The 26,312-nt window shown below is 39.4% G+C and overlaps 1 protein-coding gene across 6 annotated transcripts in view; it reads left to right on the forward strand.

Moving 5' to 3' along the window:
* Nucleotides 1-26,312, forward strand: part of LOC117737790 (transcription factor COE3-like) — a 192,574-nt gene that overhangs the window by 133,405 nt on the left and 32,857 nt on the right. For all 6 annotated transcript variants that reach the window (XM_034543972.1, XM_034543971.1, XM_034543975.1 and 3 more), the window contains one exon: nucleotides 24,745-24,833. In XM_034543972.1, the coding sequence (XP_034399863.1) occupies nucleotides 24,745-24,833 (89 nt within the window). The remainder of the gene's footprint in view (nucleotides 1-24,744; nucleotides 24,834-26,312) is intronic.

Here is a 26,312-nt window from a genome sequence, read left to right on the forward strand (position 1 = left end):
CACAAAGAGACAAAGATGAACACAAAGAGACAAAGATGAACACAAAGAGACAAAGATGAACACAAAGAGACAAAGATGATCACAAAGAGACAAAGATGAACACAAAGAGACAAAGATGAACACAAAGAGACAAAGATTAACACAAAGAGACAAAGATGAACACAAAGATGAACACAAAGAGACAAAGATGAACACAAAGAGACAAAGATGAACACAAAGAGACAAAAATGATCACAAAGAGACAAAGATGAACACAAAGAGACAAAGATGAACACAAAGAGACAAAGATGATCACAAAGAGACAAAGAGACAAAGAGACAAAGATGAACACAAAGAGACAAAGATGAACACAAAGAGACAAAGATGAACACAAAGAGACAAAGATGAACACAAAGAGACAAAGATGAACACAAAGAGACAAAGATGAACACAAAGAGACAAAGATGAACACAAAGAGACAAAGATGAACACAAAGAGACAAAGATGAACACAAAGAGACAAAGATGATCACAAAGAGACAAAGATGAACACAAAGAGACAAAGATGAACACAAAGAGACAAAGATGAACACAAAGAGACAAAGATGAACACAAAGAGACAAAGATGAACACAAAGATGAACACAAAGAGACACAAAGAGACAAAGATGAACACAAAGAGACAAAGATGAACACAAAGAGACAAAGATGAACACAATGAGACAAAGATGAACACAAAGAGACAAAGATGAACACACAAAGAGACAAAGATGAACACAAAGAGACAAAGATGAACACAAAGAGACAAAGATGATCACAAAGAGACAAAGATGAACACAAAGAGACAAAGATGATCACAAAGAGACAAAGATGAACACAAAGAGACAAAGATGAACACAAAGAGACAAAGATGAACACAAAGATACAAAGATGAACACAAAGAGACAAAGATGATCACAAAGAGACAAAGATGAACACAAAGAGACAAAGATGAACACAAAGAGACAAAGATGAACACAAAGAGACAAAGATGAACACACAAAGAGACAAAGATGAACACACAAAGAGACAAAGATGAACACAAAGAGACAAAAATGACCACAAAGAGACAAAGATGAACACAAAGAGACAAAGATGAACACAAAGAGACAAAGATGAACACAAAGATGAACACAAAGAGACACAAAGAGACAAAGATGAACACAAAGAGACAAAGATGAACACAAAGAGACAAAGATGAACACACAAAGAGACAAAGATGAACACAAAGAGACAAAGATGAACACACAAAGAGACAAAGATGAACACACAAAGAGACAAAGATGAACACAAAGATGAACACAAAGAGACAAAGATGAACACAAAGAGACAAAGATGAACACAAAGATACAAAGAGACAAAGATGATCACAAAGAGACAAAGATGAACACAAAGAGACAAAGATGAACACAAAGAGACAAAGATGAACACACAAAGAGACAAAGATGAACACAAAGAGACAAAGATGAACACACAAAGAGACAAAGATGAACACACAAAGAGACAAAGATGAACACAAAGAGACAAAGATGAACACAAAGATACAAAGAGACAAAGAGACAAAGATGAACACAAAGAGACAAAGATGAACACACAAAGAGACAAAGATGAACACAAAGAGACAAAGATGAACACAAAGATACAAAGAGACAAAGAGACAAAGATGAACACAAAGAGACAAAGATGATCACAAAGAGACAAAGATGAACACACAAAGAGACAAAGATGAACACACAAAGAGACAAAGATGAACACAAAGAGACACAAAGAGACAAAGATGAACACAAAGAGACAAAGATGAACACAAAGAGACAAAGATGAACACAAAGATACAAAGAGACAAAGAGACAAAGATGAACACACAAAGAGACAAAGATGAACACACAAAGAGACAAAGATGAACACAAAGAGACACAAAGAGACAAAGATGATCACAAAGATGAACACAAAGAGACAAAGATGAACACAAAGAGACACAAAGAGACAAAGATGATCACAAAGAGACAAAGATGATCACAAAGAGACAAAGAGACAAAGATGAACACAAAGAGACAAAGATGATCACAAAGAGACAAAGAGACAAAGATGAACACAAAGATGAACACAAAGAGACAAAGATGAACACAAAGAGACAAAGATGAACACAAAGAGACAAAGATGAACACAAAGAGACAAAGAGACACAAAGAGACAAAGATGAACACAAAGAGACAAAGATGATCACAAAGAGACACAGAGAGACACAAAGAGACAAAGATGATCACAAAGAGACAAAGATGAACACAAAGAGACAAAGATGAACACAAAGAGACAAAGATGAACACAAAGAGACAAAGATGATCACAAAGAGACAAAGATGAACACAAAGAGACAAAGATGAACACAAAGAGACAAAGAGACACAAAGAGACAAAGATGAACACAAAGAGACAAAGATGATCACAAAGAGACAAAGATGAACACAAAGAGACAAAGATGAACACAAAGAGACAAAGAAACAAAGAGACAAAGATGAACACAAAGAGACAAAGATGAACACAAAGATACAAAGAGACAAAGATGATCACAAAGAGACAAAGATGAACACAAAGAGACAAAGATGAACACAAAGAGACAAAGATGAACACACAAAGAGACAAAGATGAACACAAAGAGACAAAGATGAACACAAAGAGACAAAGATGAACACAAAGATGAACACAAAGAGACAAAGATGAACACAAAGAGACAAAGATGAACACAAAGAGACAAAGATGAACACAAAGAGACAAAGATGAACACAAAGATGAACACAAAGAGACACAAAGAGACAAAGATGAACACACAAAGAGACAAAGATGAACACACAAAGAGACAAAAATGACCACAAAGAGACAAAGATGAACACAAAGAGACAAAGATGAACACAAAGAGACAAAGATGAACACAAAGATGAACACAAAGAGACACAAAGAGACAAAGATGAACACAAAGAGACAAAGATGAACACAAAGAGACAAAGATGAACACACAAAGAGACAAAGATGAACACAAAGAGACAAAGATGAACACAAAGAGACAAAGATGAACACAAAGAGACAAAGATGAACACACAAAGAGACAAAGATGAACACAAAGAGACAAAGATGAACACACAAAGAGACAAAGATGACCACAAAGAGACAAAGATGAACACAAAGAGACAAAGATGAACACAAAGATGAACACAAAGAGACAAAGATGAACACAAAGAGACAAAGATGAACACAAAGATACAAAGAGACAAAGATGATCACAAAGAGACAAAGATGAACACAAAGAGACAAAGATGAACACAAAGAGACAAAGATGAACACACAAAGAGACAAAGATGAACATAAAGAGACAAAGATGAACACAAAGAGACAAAGATGAACACAAAGAGACAAAGATGAACACACAAAGAGACAAAGATGAACACAAAGAGACAAAGATGAACACAAAGAGACAAAGATGAACACAAAGAGACAAAGATGAACACACAAAGAGACAAAGATGAACACAAAGAGACAAAGATGAACACACAAAGAGACAAAGATGAACACACAAAGAGACAAAGATGAACACAAAGAGACAAAGATGAACACAAAGATACAAAGAGACAAAGAGACAAAGATGAACACAAAGAGACAAAGATGAACACACAAAGAGACAAAGATGAACACAAAGAGACAAAGATGAACACAAAGATACAAAGAGACAAAGAGACAAAGATGAACACAAAGAGACAAAGATGATCACAAAGAGACAAAGATGAACACACAAAGAGACAAAGATGAACACACAAAGAGACAAAGATGAACACAAAGAGACACAAAGAGACAAAGATGAACACAAAGAGACAAAGATGAACACAAAGAGACAAAGATGAACACAAAGAGACAAAGATGAACACAAAGATACAAAGAGACAAAGAGACAAAGATGAACACACAAAGAGACAAAGATGAACACACAAAGAGACAAAGATGAACACAAAGAGACAAAGATGAACACAAAGATACAAAGAGACAAAGAGACAAAGATGAACACACAAAGAGACAAAGATGAACACACAAAGAGACAAAGATGAACACAAAGAGACACAAAGAGACAAAGATGATCACAAAGATGAACACAAAGAGACAAAGATGAACACAAAGAGACACAAAGAGACAAAGATGATCACAAAGAGACAAAGATGAACACAAAGAGACAAAGATGAACACACAAAGAGACAAAGATGAACACAAAGAGACAAAGATGAACACACAAAGAGACAAAGATGAACACAAAGAGACAAAGATGATCACAAAGAGACAAAGAGACAAAGATGAACACAAAGATGAACACAAAGAGACAAAGATGAACACAAAGAGACAAAGATGATCACAAAGAGACAAAGAGACAAAGATGAACACAAAGATGAACACAAAGAGACAAAGATGAACACAAAGAGACAAAGATGAACACAAAGAGACAAAGATGAACACAAAGAGACAAAGAGACACAAAGAGACAAAGATGAACACAAAGAGACAAAGATGATCACAAAGAGACACAGAGAGACACAAAGAGACAAAGATGATCACAAAGAGACAAAGATGAACACAAAGAGACAAAGATGAACACAAAGAGACAAAGATGAACACAAAGAGACAAAGATGATCACAAAGAGACACAAAGAGACAAAGATGAACACAAAGATGAACACACAAAGAGACAAAGATGAACACAAAGAGACAAAGATGATCACAAAGAGACAAAGATGAACACAAAGAGACAAAGATGATCACAAAGAGACACAAAGAGACAAAGATGAACACAAAGAGACACAAAACAACCACAAAGAGACAGAATCAACACAACACAACAATAAAACAACCAAAATTAGACACAAAATGACAAATACGACACATTATTACTAAAAGTGATACAAAGCGACCACACAGACTAGAAACCCACACAACGACCACAACGACCACAAAGACGCACAACCGACAAAAAACAACTAAAGCAAAGAGAAACCAGAGAGGTCAAAGGTCAGTTTATTATCTAAAGCCTAAAACACTCTCCTCACAGCTCCTTGTTAGCGGATGAGAACAGGTGTGTGTGTGTGTGTGTCTGTGTGTGTGTGTGTGTTCACATCCCTGGGGGAGGAGCTCCCTCCAACTCCTAATTGTTGTGATCAGAGAACCAAAGTGGATTCAGTGTTTGGTCTTAAATGTCCTCCTCTTCCTCCCGTCAGAGGTCAGAGGTCACGGTGTCCTCACTACACACATTCAGTTCACTTGAATGAGTTTTAATACATGTTTAAATAAGTGTATGTTTATAATAATAAAGATCTGTTTATTTATATAAACAATTTCATAACCTACTTTAAAAAATACATATTTAAATAATTGTATGTTTGTAGATCTCTTTATTTTCACCGTTAATAAAATCTTCAATAATCGCAGCTTTAAATTGAATTCTGACCATTTTTAATGTGTCGCTGCTCAGGAAATACAATGAAGCACTCTGTAGGTTCTGTTCACACACACACACACACACACACACTCACACACACATACACTCACTCACACACACACACACACACACACACACACACTCACACACACATACACTCACTCACACACACACACACACACACATACACTCACTCACACTCACACACACACACACACACACACTCACACACACACACACTCACACACACACACACACACACATACACTCACTCACACTCACACACACACACACACACACACACACACTCACACACACACACACACACACACATACACTCACTCACACTCACACACACACACACACACACACACACACTCACACACACACACACATACACTCACACATACACACACACACACACTCACACACACACACACACTCACACACACACACACACACACACACACACACATACACTCACACACACACACACACACTCACACTCACACACTCACACACACACACACACATGGAAGGCATTAGCACATTGTTCCATAAAGTCTTATGAACATGAAACTGAGAGACTCAAAGTTAAACCTGCGATCTGAGCCCCGCCCCCTCACTAATTGACTTCTGAATGTTGATTGTTTAATTACTGTCATGGTAACACATGGAGGCAATTATGTGCACAACTGTCTCCAGATCAGATTCTGTTTCCTTCAGAGAGGAAGGAACACTCATCGGGTCGCGGTTCTCTAACGGTTCTTTACTGGTTCTTTAACAGTTCTTTACTGGTTCTTTAACAGTTCTTTACTGGTTCTTTAGTGGTTCTTTACCGGTTCTTTACTGGTTCTTTAACAGTTCTTACTGGTTCTTTAGTGGTTCTTTACCGGTTCTCTAACGGTTCTTTACTGGTTCTTTAACAGTTCTTTACTGGTTCTTTAACAGTTCTTTACTGGTTCTTTAGTGGTTCTTTACCGGTTCTTTACTGGTTCTTTAACAGTTCTTACTGGTTCTTTAGTGGTTCTTTACCGGTTCTCTAACGGTTCTTTACTGATTCTTTAACAGTTCTTTACTGGTTCTTTAGTGGTTCTTTACTGGTTCTTTAACAGTTCTTTACTGGTTCTTTAACAGTTCTTTACTGGTTCTTTAGTGGTTCTTTACTGGTTCTTTAGTGGTTCTTTACCGGTTCTTTACCGGTTCTTTAACGGTTCTTTAGTGGTTCTTTAACAGTTCTTTACTGGTTCTTTAGTGGTTCTTTACTGGTTCTTTAGTGGTTCTTTACCGGTTCTTTACTGGTTCTTTAGTGGTTCTTTACCGGTTCTTTACTGGTTCTTTAACAGTTCTTTACTGGTTCTTTAGTGGTTCTTTACCGGTTCTTTAACGGTTCTTTACTGGTTCTTTAGTGGTTCTTTAGTGGTTCTTTACCGGTTCTTTAACGGTTCTTTAACGGTTCTTTACTGGTTCTTTACTGGTTCTTTAACGGTTCTTTAATGGTTCTTTACTGGTTCTTTGACGGTTCTTTACTGGTTCTTTAGTGGTTCTTTAATGGTTCTTTACTGGTTCTTTAACGTTTCTTTACTGGTTCTTTAACGGTTCTTTACTGGTTCTTTAACGGTTCTTTACTGGTTCTTTAACGTTTCTTTACTGGTTCTTTAACAGTTCTTTAACGGTTCTTTACTGGTTCTTTAACGGTTCTTTACTGGTTCTTTACTGGTTCTCTAATGGTTCTTTACTGGTTCTTTAACGTTTCTTTACCGGTTCTTTAATGTTTCTTTACTGGTTCTCTAACGGTTCTTTAACGGTTCCACTTCCAAGTGACAGGTTTCAGTTTTTCCTGTTCTAGTCTGAAAGGAGAACGTGTTCATGTTCATGTTTTCATACAGATGTTGGCTTCCTTTAGTCGTCCGTGCTGTGAACTTATATATATATATATATATATATATATATATATATATATATAAATATACATCTCTGTGAGACACAAAGGAAAGTGTTATGCCCCAAATGAGCACATTTACAGTTATTCTATTCCATAAAACTGGGTTTAAATAAGTAACAGGACGACACAAACACACGTCTATATATATATATTTATATATATATACACAGTATATACTGTATATATATATAAATATAACGAAGAAAGGATGCAGAGACGCACAAAATGAGAGACAAACAAAATGACCACAGAAATATGTAAATATGTAACAGCTACAGATTATTGTTGTGCGATACTTTTGCATCTCTGTGGTCTCCGTCTCATAACGAGAGCATTTAAAGATGTTTAACGTAAACGTGACTTTTGTCGGCGCGGTGAAACCACGATCACACGACAGGAAGTTGAATATTTGGGTGCGGGTTCAAACCCCGAGCCGGTTACAACCGGGGCAACGCCGGCGCTCGCAGCGCCGCGTTTGATCTCCTGTCTTTTAATAGACAGAGAAGTGTGCTCTCCGCCGGGGGAATCCCTCTTTTCATATATCAAAGAGCAGCGCTCCACTCAGGAGGACGGGGAACTGGTGGGGGAACCAATGTCGGGTAATTAGCTGTTTCTGCAGGGCCATTTGGGTCGCAACACTCTAGAAAAGAATAACTTCTCAGGTGGCGGGGGGGGGGGCACTGGGCTCTAATCAGGAGGAGGTGATTATCCTCTGATCAACAGGCTGGATGTGGGCTCATGTGGGCTCCTCACAGTGGTTGTTGACGGGGAGGCGGTGTCCTGCTGGGTGGCGTTCGCTCTGCGGAGAGACGGCGAGGAGAGGTGACCTCCGACCCCTCCAGGCTGAGTCATCGGGTCTTTGGATCAGAGGTTCAGTCTCTCTTTGGAAGGACAGCGTCCACTGGTCTTTACTTTACTGGTCTCACTTCCTCATCACAGTCCAGTATGGAATATCAAGTGAGGACGCTCTGTTCTTCTTCTACAAGACCTCATGACAGACGCTGACTTAAACCAGTATCAGACTGACTTAAACCAGTATTAGACTGACTTAAACAAGTACTAGACTGACTTAAACCAGTATCAGACTGACTTAAACCAGTATTAGACTGACTTAAACAAGTATCAGACTGACTAAAACCAGTACTAGACTGACTTAAACAAGTACTAGACTGACTTAAACCAGTATCAGACTGACTTAAACCAGTATTAGACTGACTTAAACCAGTATTAGACTGACTTAAACAAGTACTAGACTGACTTAAACCAGTATCAGACTGACTTAAACCAGTATTAGACTGACTTAAACAAGTATCAGACTGACTTAAACCAGTACTAGACTGACTTAAACCAGTATCAGACTGACTTAAACCAGTATTAGACTGACTTAAACAAGTACTAGACTGACTTAAACCAGTATCAGACTGACTTAAACCAGTATCAGACTGACGTAAACAAGTACTAGACTGCCTTAAACCAGTATCAGACTGCCTTAAACCAGTATTAGACTGACTTAAACCAGTATCAGACTGCCTTAAACCAGTATCAGACTGACAACCAGTATCAGACTGACTTAAACAAGTACTAGACTGACTTAAACAAGTACTAGACTGCCTTAAACCAGTATCAGACTGACTGAAACAGGTACTAGACTGACTTAAACAAGTACTAGACTGCCTTAAACCAGTATCTGACTGACGTAAACAAGTACTAGACTGCCTTAAACCAGTATCTGACTGACGTAAACAAGTACTAGACTGACTTAAACAAGTACTAGACTGACTTAAACCAGTATCAGACTGACTTAAACCAGTATCAGACTGCCTTAAACCAGTATCAGACTGACTTAAACCAGTATTAGACTGACTTAAACCAGTATCAGACTGACTTAAACCAGTATCAGAATGCCTTAAACCAGTATCAGACTGACTTAAACCAGTATCAGACTGACTTAAACCAGTATTAGACTGACTTAAACCAGTATCAGAATGCCTTAAACCAGTATCAGACTGACTTAAACCAGTATCAGACTGCCTTAAACCAGTATTAGACTGCCTTAAACCAGTATCAGACTGACTTAAACATGTATCAGACTGACTTAAACCAGTATCAGAATGCCTTAAACCAGTATCTGACTGCCTTAAACCAGTATCAGACTGACTTAAACATGTATTAGACTGACTTAAACCAGTATCAGACTGCCTTAAACCAGTATCAGACTGACTTAAACAAGTATCAGACTGACTTAAACCAGTATCAGACTGACTTAAACCAGTATTAGACTGACTTAAACCAGTATCAGACTGACTTAAACCAGTATCAGAATGCCTTAAACCAGTATCTGACTACCTGAAACCAGTATTAGACTGACTTAAACCAGTATCAGAATGCCTTAAACCAGTATCAGACTGACTTAAACCAGTATCAGACTGACTTAAACCAGTATCAGACTGACTTAAACCAGTATCAGACTGACTTAAACCAGTATTAGACTGACTTAAACCAGTATTAGACTGACTTAAACCAGTATCAGACCGACTTAAACATGTATTAGACTGACTTAAACCAGTATCAGAATGCCTTAAACCAGTATCTGACTGCCTTAAACCAGTATCTGACTGCCTTAAACCAGTATCAGACTGACTTAAACATGTATTAGACTGACTTAAACCAGTATCAGACTGCCTTAAACCAGTATCAGACTGACTTAAACCAGTATTAGACTGCCTTAAACCAGTATCAGACTGACTTAAACCAGTATCTGACTGCCTTAAACCAGTATCAGACTGACTTAAACATGTATTAGACTGACTTAAACCAGTATCAGAGTGACTTAAACCAGTATTAGACTGCCTTAAACCAGTATCAGACTGACTTAAACATGTATTAGACTGACTTAAACCAGTATCAGAATGCCTTAAACCAGTATCTGACTGCCTTAAACCAGTATCAGACTGACTTAAACATGTATTAGACTGACTTAAACCAGTATCAGACTGCCTTAAACCAGTATCAGACTGACTTAAACCAGTATCAGACTGACTTAAACATGTATCAGACTGACTTAAACCAGTATCAGACTGCCTTAAACCAGTATCTGACTGCCTTAAACCAGTATCAGACTGACTTAAACCAGTATCAGACTGACTTAAACCAGTATTAGACTGACTTAAACCAGTATCAGACTGACTTAAACCAGTATCTGACTGCCTTAAACCAGTATCAGACTGACTTAAACATGTATTAGACTGACTTAAACCAGTATCAGACTGCCTTAAACCAGTATCAGACTGACTTAAACCAGTATCTGACTGCCTTAAACCAGTATCAGACTGACTTAAACCAGTATCTGACTGCCTTAAACCAGTATCAGACTGACTTAAACATGTATTAGACTGACTTAAACCAGTATCAGACTGCCTTAAACCAGTATCAGACTGCCTTAAACCAGTATCAGACTGACTTAAACATGTATCAGACTGACTTAAACCAGTATCAGAATGCCTTAACCAGTATCTGACTGCCTTAAACCAGTATCAGACTGACTTAAACATGTATTAGACTGACTTAAACCAGTATTAGACTGACTTAAACCAGTATCAGACTGACTTAAACCAGTATCATACTGACTTAAACCAGTATTAGACTGACTTAAACCAGTATCAGACTGACTTAAACATGTATTAGACTGACTTAAACCAGTATCAGAATGCCTTAAACCAGTATCTGACTGCCTTAAACCAGTATCTGACTGCCTTAAACCAGTATCAGACTGACTTAAACATGTATTAGACTGACTTAAACCAGTATCAGACTGCCTTAAACCAGTATCAGACTGACTTAAACCAGTATTAGACTGCCTTAAACCAGTATCAGACTGACTTAAACCAGTATCTGACTGCCTTAAACCAGTATCAGACTGACTTAAACATGTATTAGACTGACTTAAACCAGTATCAGACTGACTTAAACCAGTATCTGACTGTCTTAAACCAGTATTAGACTGCCTTAAACCAGTATCAGACTGACTTAAACATGTATTAGACTGACTTAAACCAGTATCAGAATGCCTTAAACCAGTATCTGACTGCCTTAAACCAGTATCAGACTGACTTAAACAAGTACTAGACTGACTTAAACCAGTATCTGACTGACGTAAACAAGTACTAGACTGACTTAAACAAGTACTAGACTGACTTAAACCAGTATCAGACTGACTTAAACCAGTATCAGGCTGCCTTAAACCAGTATCAGACTGACTTAAACCAGTATTAGACTGACTTAAACCAGTATCAGAATGCCTTAAACCAGTATCAGACTGACTTAAACCAGTATCAGACTGACTTAAACCAGTATTAGACTGACTTAAACCAGTATCAGAATGCCTTAAACCAGTATCAGACTGCCTTAAACCAGTATCAGACTGCCTTAAACCAGTATTAGACTGCCTTAAACCAGTACCAGACTGACTTAAACATGTATCAGACTGACTTAAACAAGTACTAGACTGACTTAAACCAGTATTAGACTGACTTAAACCAGTATCAGAATGCCTTAAACCAGTATCAGACTGACTTAAACCAGTATCAGAATGCCTTAAACCAGTATCTGACTGCCTTAAACCAGTATCAGACTGACTTAAACATGTATTAGACTGACTTAAACCAGTATCAGACTGCCTTAAACCAGTATCAGACTGACTTAAACAAGTATCAGACTGAATTAAACCAGTATCAGACTGACTCAAACCAGTATCAGAATGCCTTAAACCAGTATCTGACTGCCTTAAACCAGTATCAGACTGACTTAAACATGTATTAGACTGACTTAAACCAGTATCAGACTGCCTTAAACCAGTATCAGACTGACTTAAACAAGTATCAGACTGACTTAAACCAGTATCAGACTGACTTAAACCAGTATTAGACTGACTTAAACCAGTATCAGACTGACTTAAACCAGTATCAGAATGCCTTAAACCAGTATCAGACTGACTTAAACCAGTATCAGACTGACTTAAACCAGTATTAGACTGACTTAAACCAGTATCAGACTGACTTAAACCAGTATCAGACTGACTTAAACCAGTATCAGACTGACTTAAACCAGTATCAGACTGACTTAAACCAGTATCAGACTGACTTAAACCAGTATTAGACTGACTTAAACCAGTATCAGACCGACTTAAACATGTATTAGACTGACTTAAACCAGTATCAGAATGCCTTAAACCAGTATCTGACTGCCTTAAACCAGTATCTGACTGCCTTAAACCAGTATCAGACTGACTTAAACATGTATTAGACTGACTTAAACCAGTATCAGACTGCCTTAAACCAGTATCAGACTGACTTAAACCAGTATTAGACTGCCTTAAACCAGTATCAGACTGACTTAAACCAGTATCTGACTGCCTTAAACCAGTATCAGACTGACTTAAACATGTATTAGACTGACTTAAACCAGTATCAGACTGACTTAAACCAGTATTAGACTGCCTTAAACCAGTATCAGACTGACTTAAACATGTATTAGACTGACTTAAACCAGTATCAGAATGCCTTAAACCAGTATCTGACTGCCTTAAACCAGTATCAGACTGACTTAAACATGTATTAGACTGACTTAAACCAGTATCAGACTGCCTTAAACCAGTATCAGACTGACTTAAACCAGTATCAGACTGACTTAAACATGTATCAGACTGACTTAAAACCAGTATCAGACTGCCTTAAACCAGTATCTGACTGCCTTAAACCAGTATCAGACTGACTTAAACCAGTATCAGACTGACTTAAACCAGTATTAGACTGACTTAAACCAGTATCAGACTGACTTAAACCAGTATCTGACTGCCTTAAACCAGTATCAGACTGACTTAAACATGTATTAGACTGACTTAAACCAGTATCAGACTGCCTTAAACCAGTATCAGACTGACTTAAACCAGTATCTGACTGCCTTAAACCAGTATCAGACTGACTTAAACCAGTATCTGACTGCCTTAAACCAGTATCAGACTGACTTAAACATGTATTAGACTGACTTAAACCAGTATCAGACTGCCTTAAACCAGTATCAGACTGCCTTAAACCAGTATCAGACTGACTTAAACATGTATCAGACTGACTTAAACCAGTATCAGAATGCCTTAAACCAGTATCTGACTGCCTTAAACCAGTATCAGACTGACTTAAACATGTATTAGACTGACTTAAACCAGTATTAGACTGACTTAAACCAGTATCAGACTGACTTAAACCAGTATCAGACTGACTTAAACCAGTATTAGACTGACTTAAACCAGTATCAGACTGACTTAAACATGTATTAGACTGACTTAAACCAGTATCAGAATGCCTTAAACCAGTATCTGACTGCCTTAAACCAGTATCTGACTGCCTTAAACCAGTATCAGACTGACTTAAACATGTATTAGACTGACTTAAACCAGTATCAGACTGCCTTAAACCAGTATCAGACTGACTTAAACCAGTATTAGACTGCCTTAAACCAGTATCAGACTGACTTAAACCAGTATCTGACTGCCTTAAACCAGTATCAGACTGACTTAAACATGTATTAGACTGACTTAAACCAGTATCAGACTGACTTAAACCAGTATCTGACTGTCTTAAACCAGTATTAGACTGCCTTAAACCAGTATCAGACTGACTTAAACATGTATTAGACTGACTTAAACCAGTATCAGACTGACTTAAACCAGTATCTGACTGTCTTAAACCAGTATTAGACTGCCTTAAACCAGTATCAGACTGTCTTAAACCAGTATTAGACTGCCTTAAACCAGTATCAGACTGACTTAAACATGTATTAGACTGACTTAAACCAGTATCAGACTGACTTAAACCAGTATCTGACTGTCTTAAACCAGTATTAGACTGCCTTAAACCAGTATCAGACTGACTTAAACATGTATTAGACTGACTTAAACCAGTATCAGAATGCCTTAAACCAGTATCTGACTGCCTTAAACCAGTATCAGACTGACTTAAACAAGTACTAGACTGACTTAAACCAGTATCTGACTGACGTAAACAAGTACTAGACTGACTTAAACAAGTACTAGACTGACTTAAACCAGTATCAGACTGACTTAAACCAGTATCAGGCTGCCTTAAACCAGTATCAGACTGACTTAAACCAGTATTAGACTGACTTAAACCAGTATTAGACTGACTTAAACCAGTATCAGAATGCCTTAAACCAGTATCAGACTGACTTAAACCAGTATCAGACTGACTTAAACCAGTATTAGACTGACTTAAACCAGTATCAGAATGCCTTAAACCAGTATCAGACTGCCTTAAACCAGTATCAGACTGCCTTAAACCAGTATTAGACTGCCTTAAACCAGTACCAGACTGACTTAAACATGTATCAGACTGACTTAAACAAGTACTAGACTGACTTAAACCAGTATTAGACTGACTTAAACCAGTATCAGAATGCCTTAAACCAGTATCAGACTGACTTAAACCAGTATCAGAATGCCTTAAACCAGTATCTGACTGCCTTAAACCAGTATCAGACTGACTTAAACATGTATTAGACTGACTTAAACCAGTATCAGACTGCCTTAAACCAGTATCAGACTGACTTAAACAAGTATCAGACTGAATTAAACCAGTATCAGACTGACTCAAACCAGTATCAGAATGCCTTAAACCAGTATCTGACTGCCTTAAACCAGTATCAGACTGACTTAAACATGTATTAGACTGACTTAAACCAGTATCAGACTGCCTTAAACCAGTATCAGACTGACTTAAACAAGTATCAGACTGACTTAAACCAGTATCAGACTGACTTAAACCAGTATTAGACTGACTTAAACCAGTATCAGACTGACTTAAACCAGTATCAGAATGCCTTAAACCAGTATCAGACTGACTTAAACCAGTATCAGATTGCCTTAAACCAGTATCAGACTGACTCAAACCAGTATCAGACTGACTTAAACCAGTATCAGACTGACTCAAACCAGTATCAGACTGACTTAAACCAGTATCAGACTGACTTAAACCAGTATCAGACTGACTTAAACCAGTATTAGACTGACTTAAACCAGTATTAGACTGACTTAAACCAGTATCAGACTGACTCAAACCAGTATCAGACTGACTTAAACCAGTATTAGACTGACTTAAACCAGTATCAGACTGACTTAAACCAGTATCAGACTGACTTAAACCAGTATTAGACTGACTTAAACCAGTATTAGACTGACTTAAACCAGTATCAGACTGACTTAAACATGTATTAGACTGACTTAAACCAGTATCAGAATGCCTTAAACCAGTATCTGACTGCCTTAAACCAGTATCAGACTGACTTAAACATGTATTAGACTGACTTAAACCAGTATCAGACTGACTTAAACCAGTATCTGACTGTCTTAAACCAGTATTAGACTGCCTTAAACCAGTATCAGACTGACTTAAACATGTATTAGACTGACTTAAACCAGTATCAGAATGCCTTAAACCAGTATCTGACTGCCTTAAACCAGTATCAGACTGACTTAAACATGTATTAGACTGACTTAAACCAGTATCAGACTGCCTTAAACCAGTATCAGACTGACTTAAACCAGTATCAGACTGACTTAAACATGTATCAGACTGACTTAAACCAGTATCAGACTGCCTTAAACCAGTATCAGACTGACTTAAACCAGTATCAGACTGACTTAAACCAGTATCAGACTGACTTAAACCAGTATCAGACTGACTTAAACCAGTATTAAACTGACTTAAACCAGTATTAGACTGACTTAAACCAGTATCAGACTGACTTAAACCAGTATTAGACTGACTTAAACATGTATTAGACTGACTTAAACCAGTATCAGAATGCCTTAAACCAGTATCTGACTGCCTTAAACCAGTATCAGACTGACTTAAACCAGTATTAGACTGCCTTAAACCAGTATCAGACTGACTTAAACCAGTATCTGACTGCCTTAAACCAGTATCAGACTGACTTAAACATGTATTAGACTGACTTAAACCAGTATCAGACTGACTTAAACCAGTATCTGACTGTCTTAAACCAGTATTAGACTGCCTTAAACCAGTATCAGACTGACTTAAACATGTATCAGACTGACTTAAACCAGTATCAGAATGCCTTAAACCAGTATCTGACTGCCTTAAACCAGTATCAGACTGCCTTAAACCAGTATCAGACTGACTTAAACCAGTATCAGACTGACTTAAACATGTATTAGACTGACTTAAACCAGTATCATACTGCCTTAAACCAGTATCTGACTGCCTTAAACCAGTATCAGACTGACTTAAACATGTATTAGACTGACTTAAACCAGTATCAGACTGACTTAAACCAGTATCAGACTGACTTAAACATGTATTAGACTGACTTAAACCAGTATCAGACTGCCTTAAACCAGTATCAGACTGACTTAAACCAGTATCTGACTGCCTTAAACCAGTATCAGACTGACTTAAACCAGTATCAGACTGCCTTAAACCAGTATCAGACTGACTTAAACCAGTATCTGACTGACTTAAACCAGTATCAGACTGACTTAAACATGTATTAGACTGACTTAAACCAGTATCTGACTGCCTTAAACCAGTATCAGACTGCCTTAAACCAGTATCAGACTGACTTAAACCAGTATCAGACTGACTTAAACATGTATTAGACTGACTTAAACCAGTATCAGACTGCCTTAAACCAGTATCTGACTGCCTTAAACCAGTATCAGACTGACTTAAACATGTATTAGACTGACTTAAACCAGTATCAGACTGACTTAAACCAGTATCAGACTGCCTTAAACCAGTATCAGACTGACTTAAACATGTATTAGACTGACTTAAACCAGTATCAGACTGCCTTAAACCAGTATCAGACTGACTTAAACCAGTATCTGACTGCCTTAAACCAGTATCAGACTGACTTAAACCAGTATCAGAATGCCTTAAACCAGTATCAGAATGCCTTAAACCAGTATCTGACTGCCTTAAACCAGTATTAGACTGACTTAACACACTTCTGTACTTATATAAATGACTTTAAATACCTAAATACTTTTATTTCTAAATAAAAACATAGAATGAATTAGTATTGTTGTGCCCAAACCGTTCTCATGTGTAGCTTTACCTACGAAAGGTATTGCACCGCAACAAGTGTTTATTCCACCTTCTGAACAAGGAAATATAAAGAGGTACAAACACCGGCAGGGAGGAGGTCAAGGGTCACGCCCCCCTTTAGATTCACTTTATTTTGATTAGCCCAATATCACAAATTACTAATTTGCCTGGCTTTACAATCTGAACATGAAGACCACAGAAGAACTTTCTTTAAATTCCAGGTGTGTGGTGAAGCTTCAAACCAACGCAGCTGGTCGTGGTTGTTGTTGTTGTTGTTGTTGTTGTTGTTGTTGTGAGTGGGCCTCTCTCTCTCTGATGACCGAGTGATGAATTGGAGTTGGGAGGAATAAAACAGCGGATCAATAAGCCGGTGGACGGATGCATCCAGGGTGTCATGGCTGCTCGTCAACAGCCTCGGCTCCAGCTGACGCCGGTCGGCCAAAACAAATCAGGCGTCCACTTAAGGCTCAGCATGTTGCTGTCTGTCAACCCCCACGAAGCCCTGAAGGGGGGCGTCGTCAGCGGTGGCGATCTGCGGGCAGCGAGGCCAAACGCCGCTCCGACCCGCATCAATCATGCGGCCGGGGGAGATGGGAAATTGCGGCGGCGGTCGAGGCGCGTCGGGGGAGTCGCCGCTCCACGCGCAGTCCATTCCACATGATGAGGGAGATACAGGCAAATGTATGCGGCGCATGACTGCGCCTTCGACGAGGCCATCACGGCAAAACGAAGAGAAAAAGGTAAAGGGGAGCGGCCCCCCCTAAAGGGCATATTTCATCTCCAACTCGGTAAATATGTACAAAGCAGTCGTGTATAAAAATAATAAATAAAACAAACCCCCCAGATTCCCACTCAGAGAGGCCCCGGCGGCGGTGAGAACAGCAAATGAAAAATAGCGAGTGCTAAATAAATGTAAACAGTTGCGTGTAAACAGAGGCTTAGTGGATGTATACAAGCTCCTCTGAAGCACGGAGGCCGGTGCAAATGTGTAAGTAATGAGCCTGATAAGTAATCCAGTGTCCTGCCAAAAAACAGTATTAGACTGCCATAAACCAGTATTAGACTGCCATTAACCAGTATTAGACTGCCAAAAACCAGTATTAATCTGTCATAAACCAGTATTAGACTGCCAAAAACCAGTATTAATCTGTCATAAACCAGTATTAGACTGCCAAAAACCAGTATTAATCTGTCATAAACCAGTATTAATCTGTCATAAACCAGTATTAGACTGCCATAAACCAGTATTAGACTGCCATAAACCAGTATTAGACTGCCATAAACCAGTATTAATCTGTCATAAACCAGTATTAGACTGCCATAAACCAGTATTAGACTGCCATAAACCAGTATTAATCTGTCATAAACCAGTATTAGACTGCCATAAACCAGTATTAGACTGCCATAAACCAGTATTAATCTGTCATAAACCAGTATTAGACTGCCATAAACCAGTATTAGACTGCCATAAACCAGTATTAATCTGCCATAAACCAGTATTAGACTGCTAAAAACCAGTATTAATCTGTCATAAACCAGTATTAATCTGTCATAAACCAGTATTAGACTGCCTTAGTATTAGACTGCCATAAACCAGTATAAGATTGCCTTAAAACACTTCTAGACTTATTTAAAATGATGATATAGTATTTTAATTAAGTACATTTGTATTAGACTGCCTTAACGCCACGTTCTGACCATTTAAATGCAAAAGAAACAATATGTTCTCCTATATTGAGAGATTTATGCACCGCGTTAATGTGAATTGCCGAGCAGCTGCCACGGGACCACAAGCAGCTCGGGGCGACTGGTGTCAACTGGTTTGTGGTCATTTCATTTAAAATGTGTGGAAACCACGAGCAGCTTCAGGGAGGTTCTGCGTGGACCCCGAGGGCCCGAAGACGGAACCTATTGTTGGGCTTAAAGGGCGATGTTTAGTCGCCCTCTCTACCGGAGGAGGTGAGACTATTTAGATTGAGCTCATGATAAAGATCAGCTATTTCTATATTTGCAGCTGGGCGACATTCACGGAAAGGAACCGTATTCTGGGACGTTCACGAAGACGAAATGACGAATCGAGCCGTGAAGCTTTGAGGGATTCACGATCTTTTTTTATCGTCAGGAAAACTGAACATTTTACTGTTTGAAAATAAAAATAAAAAGATCTAGGAGGACCTAGAATTGAACCTTGTGGGACACCATTTCCTACTTTTTGAGAGACTTAAAGTTGGCAATCATTTTTGTTTCTTTTAATATCTGTTTTTGAAGTCTGTTATAGTACAAACGTGAATTAGAGAGAAAAACATATTTCATGAATACTAAGAGCCAAAGCAAACCTTCTCAACATGTGTACTCTGTGTGTTTTATAGTAGTAGTACAACGTATCACACAGTAAACATTTCCTCAAAGCACCAAACTTCAGGACGCCCTGATATCACCCCGACACCCCGATCCTTCAGGGTTCTGGACTTCTGGGTATCTGGGTTCAGGTCTGGGGTTCAGGTCTGTCTCGTCTCACTCTTGACACTCTCACCATGTGGTGGTTGTTGTGACCCCAATTTGACCTCCGACACTGTCGAGGTGAGCCGTGAGAGTTTTTTGTGTGTGAGGGAAGTCGAGCGTTACCATGGGAACAGGCGTGCAGGGCTGGCGCTGTGATTGGTCAGCGAGGCCTTTTGTTAATGGGTTCGGACAGCAAAGCCTCCTGGGAAAGTGATCAGGGCTTTGAGGCTGGTACTAAGTTTTAACACGCTTTTATTTTGAAAGTACCGTTCCACCTGAAGACGAGATGATACATCTGATACTACAAACCTCTTGACTTCATTAATGCAAGTACTACTCTTAGTGCAAGTACACGTGTTACTCTAGTACGCATATTTATGTACTTCTGTACTTCCTCTGCTGTCTGTACAGTTATATATATATATATATATATATATATATATATATATATATATATATATATATATAGTTTGTACTCATATTATTCCTTTTCACTGTCCTCTCATCGTAGTATTTCATACAGCCTTCTGGTTTAATTTCAGTGTAAAAGTACGTTTTTATCCGACTGTTGAAGCTCCTTTTAAAAGCGTCCCTTCTGATTATTGAACATAATTAATGGAGCAGGACCTTCAGATGTTTTCACACGTGGTTTGAGTCGCCTCATAAATGTGTAAATATTCACAGCTCTGACCTGCTGCTCGCTCGTCTCCTCTGATGCTGCAAATCTGCCGTCAAGAAATTAGTTTAACACGTAACCTTGCCTCCCCTTTCTTCCCTCCTGCTCCTCCTCCTCCTCCTCCTCCTCCTGCTCCTCCTCCTCTTCCTCTCCTCAGTCACTTAGTCGCCTAATAACAGAGCGCTCCGATCAGCAGGACGCCAACCAACCGTTTGATCACTTTCACGGAGAGAGGGGAGAGAGAGAGCGATAAATACTTGATTAAAAGTGTAAAGAATCCCCCTCCTCTCCTCTCACCTCTGAATTATCTCCCTCTCCTCCTTTTCTGATTTATAACAAAACATCAGACGGCAGGAGAAAAAAAGAAAAGGAAAAGAGAAGAGAGAAAAATCAATACAAATTACGATGGAGAAAGTGGCACTGATGCCTGGAATTGCAGCATATGTTTACACTAAATCAGGCAATCTGTCTTCATATGGGCGGTGTAATGCGTGGGGTGGGGGGGTGTTGAAGGGGGTGTGGGGGGTCAGGGTTCGCGCTGCCAGCCGCCGCTCTCCAATTACTCGGCTCTTTGCAGGGAGGCAGCCGGTATCGATTGGCTGGTAGGGAGTACGGGGCCCTGCAGGCAGCCAATGGGGCGCTGGGGTCAAAGTGTGGCGAGATTTTAATAAGAGGAAGTAATGGGCTTAATTTCTAGAGGGGGGAGGAGGGGGTTGTCCAGAGGTTCATTAAAAGCCTCTGTCTTTGTTTCTCCATCGGTGATCTCCTCTTTCTCCCGTGATGACGGCGACCAACAGAATAGATCAACCCCTCCCTCCTTTGAGTTCAAGGTTGTTGTTGGTTTTTTATTTTATTTCAGGAGGTCGTCGGTCCGAATCCCAGCAGGATGCACGAACAAATTAACCCCAAGCCGTGTGGCGTTTCCAAAATATTACGGTTGAATTTGGGGGAAAATGGGTCCAAATATAATTTAGCTGATAACAAAAAAAACATGGCGTCTTTCTGTTTGAGAGAAAGAAATATCTTTGACTTGACTTATTTTATGTTAAAGAGTCATTTAGAACCGTCCACTTCTACGTAGTTTAGTAAGAAATATGACAAGTCAAAACAAACGGGTCTTCAGCATCATAGAACTAGGTTACATTAGTAACCTACATTAGACCACGACACATGTTTTCTTCTTCTTTATTAACCACGAGCACAATCTGGTGCAGCCACATTCACCATAGAGGGAAACCTTTGGTTGTTGAGGTTTGGTGAGTAGTAGTATTACTGCAAGTACTACATTGCTGCTACTACTATTAGTGTAAATAGGCCTACTACTGTTAATGAAAGTACTACTGTAACTACTAGTACTCCTATAAGTAGGCCTACTACTGTTAATGAAAGTACTACTGTAACTACTAGTACTCCTATAAGTAGGCCTACTACTGTTAATGAAAGTACTACTAACTGCTAGTACTCCTATAAGTAGGGCTACTACTGTTAATGAAAGTACTACTAACTGCTAGTACTCCTATAAGTAGGGCTACTACTGTTAATGAAAGTACTACTAGTACTCCTATAAGTAGGGCTACTACTGTTAATGAAAGTACTACTAACTGCTAGTACTCCTATAAGTAGGGCTACTACTGTTAATGAAAGTACTACTAACTGCTAGTACTCCTATAAGTAGGGCTACTACTGTTAATGAAAGTACTACTAACTGCTAGTACTCCTATAAGTAGGCCTACTACTGTTAATGAAAGTACTACTAACTGCTAGTACTCCTATAAGTAGGCCTACTACTGTTAATGAAAGTACTACTAACTGCTAGTACTCCTATAAGTAGGCCTACTACTGTTAATGAAAGTACTACTAACTGCTAGTACTCCTATAAGTAGGGCTAATACTGTTAATGAAAGTACTACTAACTGCTAGTACTCCTATAAGTAGGCCTACTACTGTTAATGAAAGTACTACTAACTGCTAGTACTCCTATTGAAGCGATCTTGTCCTCTGAGCTTCAGTGTTCTGCTGAGGACCTTTGAGAAGGGTTAGTGTTGAGGAGGCGGTTCCACATCCCTTGTCTTTATAATCTGGACGACATCCTCCTGAGGTTCCTCAGCAGAGAAGCAGATGTGGAACCAGAAGGGATAAAGTAGGACCACGTGTCATGTGACTACTGGAGTTAAACGTCTGGCATCGGACGCTTCCTCCTGAAGAGTTAAACATCTCTCTCTCTCGGAGTGTAAATGGCTTTTATTCAATTGCAGCATTTCCCATAGTGCCTTTCACTTGTTTTAGAAGTTGGTCTGTGTATGTACGGGGGGGGGGGGGGGGGGGGGGGGGGCAATGCGGTTCCGGGACTCCACCATCATCTCCATTCACCCTCTGCTGCTCTGCATCGCCCCCAGAAAGTCTCTTCGGGGATCCGACAATGAAATCTTTTCTTTCATTGGCGTTGGGGTTCGGGGGGGTAATAGATTCACTCTCCGCTTCCTCTCCCGACATGGGGGGGGTCTGTCACCCTTCAGATATCACCCCCACGCCAGTCGCACAGCCTGAAAGGCTTGAAAACGCACTCCGACAAATTTGATTTAGCGGCTCGCGGTCGACCTCGTTCCCGGGGAAAAGAAAACAAATATTGTTATAATGGTAATAACATCTATTTGGGAGCCCTTTGAAGGAGACCCCTCTGTGCTGCCGTATACATATATATATATATATATATATATTTATTTAGAGCTGCCTTATTCTTATTCATGAAAGCCGCGGTTATGCATATTAGCGCAAACTAGCCATTCTACTCACCGGCATTTGGTGTGTCAATCATCCTTACGCGGTACAAGAGCCCACGGTGACAAAGGCGGAGGGCCGAGATCGCCTGACAAATTGTCCCCAAAGTCAAATTTGACAGCCTTTTATGATTAATGGGCTTGATTATGGAGAAGTATCTCCCCCGAACTCATTTCCGGGGTGTGTCTCCAAACGTATGGAGAGGAGGAGGAGGAGGAGGAGGAGGAGGAGGAGGAAGGCAGATTGTTTGCGGAGGTGAATGAGTGGAGGAGAAAAGAAAGAAAGGGACGGTTGGATTGAATTAGTGGTGAAAAAAGGTAAAGATGGAGTGTGAGGTCTCACACTTAATAACCAGCAGGAAGAAAAGAGAGAGAGACCTCAGCTTCCCTCTCTCTCTCTCTCTCTCTCTCTCTCTGTGTTCACCGTTAATAAGAACCAACAGGCTGAAGATCACTGAGAGGTCGCACGGTTTCTGAGTATTAAACGAGAGAAAAATTAAAATCGGATGTTCGGTCCGATTCATCGTCTTATTGTGTGAACTTGATTAAACTTTCTAACTTCCTGCAGGTTTGTTTCTTCACCTTCAACACTTTAATAACACTGATATGATATAAATTTGACATAAATACATTTAGAGAAGACGTAACGCAACAGGTATAAAGAAGGTTGCTCACCAGCTTCAGACACCTCCAGGTCCAATGGACCCTATGAGACGTGAAGTCACAACGACTCCGGGGAGGAAGCAGAGTTAATAAGGTGCAATGGAGAGATGTAAATTCATCCATAAGGAGAGAGAGAATAGGAGATAGGTGCTCAGTGTATCCTAAAACATCCCCCAGCAGCCTATAAGCCTATAGCAGCATATCAAGGGGCTGGATAACCCTAAAAGGTCAAAAGAAAGATGAAAACATTTTGAAATTAGTTTATGTATTATTATTATGCGTTTTATGTTTATATATTATTAAAATTGAGACAAAAAAAACTTTAACTCTAAACAAAGTTCATGTTTTTTTTGTTAGTTTGAAGCCATTTCAAATAATTAATGTTACTTTTTAAAGAGTTTTTCATTGCAGGTATGTTTTTAATAAAATATATACAAATACATTCACATTTTCTCTCGTTTGTTCAAGGTGAGATGACAAATGGAAATAGAAACAAGGTAACTCTGTGCCTTTGAGCAAGGCAGCTCTCACTTACTCTCTCTCTCTGTGTTTGTCCCGCAGCCTTGAACGAGCCCACCATCGACTACGGCTTCCAGAGGCTACAGAAGGTCATCCCTCGCCACCCCGGGGACCCCGAGAGGTTACCTAAGGTCAGTGAGACCAGTCATTACGCTCGAGGTCAAAGGTCAAGGGGGTCAAATCCAGAGCTTTGTGCTTGCCTGGCAGGTACGTCCCAGAATGCACCTGCTGTTTGAGCGTTTTTTACGGCCGCGTTAACGGCCGATATAAATCTGAAGTGGCTGTTTGTCCCTCCGTGGACGCCGTAGACCACCTGCACCGCCACGGCGTTAAGGCCTCTCGTACTGTTTAATGCAAGTCGCCTGATTGGATTTGTCGGTTCTGCTCGGCGCTCTTGGCACCGCCCGGCCTCCTCGCTGCCAGCGGGCAGATTGGTCCTGATCCTTCAAACAGGAAACAGCTGTTTATGGGAGCCAAAGCCTCTCGCTGTGTTTTGTGCCCCCTCCCTCGTCTGGCGAGGAGCGAAGCGTGAAGTTAACGAGCTGGTGGAGGTGGAGGGTCGGGGGGATGAGAAAACATACCCGTCACTTATACCTGTAAATATGTGTCTTTATACATGATCAATATACCTTATTGATGATGTCAATGTCACATAAGGACAAACTTAAAGAATTCTGTCATTGATCTGAAACACGTGATCCAACCAGTGTGATGAAACAACATATTTTAACTAGAAAAGGATGCATTTTCAGAGGGAAATGTACGCTTTGTACCATATGAAACATTTTCAGTAATCAAAATACTGAAAGAAGTTGAAGTGGCAGTTAAAATATAATGTCTGACTAAAGTTAGAGTTTAGTTTGAAGTGAAAAGGAATAGTTAATAGTTCATACACATGAGCTCTCTTCAACTCCCATCAACACCGTGTTGGGAGTTGAAGAGAGCTCATGTGTATGAACTGGAAAACACGATATCAGTGGAAGTGTTGAAGTATTGAATGAGTGAAACTGTCATTGAGTGCTATTCATTCACAAAGTGTATTATTATATAACAGTTTTGATCTATAATCTTACATTTAAGGATAATCTTTGTATTTCTATGTCCCAGCAAACTGAATTTCTTTAGATTTTAGTAATTTGAAGGCGTCACTTTCGTCTTTAGACACTTTTTAGACTTATTTTTTAAACCTATAATAAAAGATAATCTTTTGTTGACGCTGTAGAATCACTTAACGTTTAATCTGAAACGAGTGTGTATCTGCAGTGAATGAAATAAAACAGATTTAAAAATCTATTAAAACAGCCGGCTTAGGAAACAGTGAAGAAAAGTGCCCGTGATTTGTAGTTTAATGGTGTGAAAAAACAGGAAGCCGTTTAAGATTTGTGTAGAAAAACATCAGTAGTGAAATGTGCCTGGTTTCAATATTTACCCACAGAAACGCATCAGTATGCACACACACACACACACACACACACACACACACACACACACCTGCCCTGGTTAGCATGAAGAGATTATTCTGGCTGCTGCCGGCTGCGAGGCTAACTGAGGCAGATTCCTTGAGGCGGCGGGCGGCGGGCGGCGGCCGTCAGATGGGCCCCGACACTCGA

Source organism: Cyclopterus lumpus, chromosome 10 (assembly GCF_009769545.1).
Source record: "Cyclopterus lumpus isolate fCycLum1 chromosome 10, fCycLum1.pri, whole genome shotgun sequence".
NCBI classification, from domain to species: Eukaryota; Metazoa; Chordata; class Actinopteri; order Perciformes; family Cyclopteridae; genus Cyclopterus; species Cyclopterus lumpus.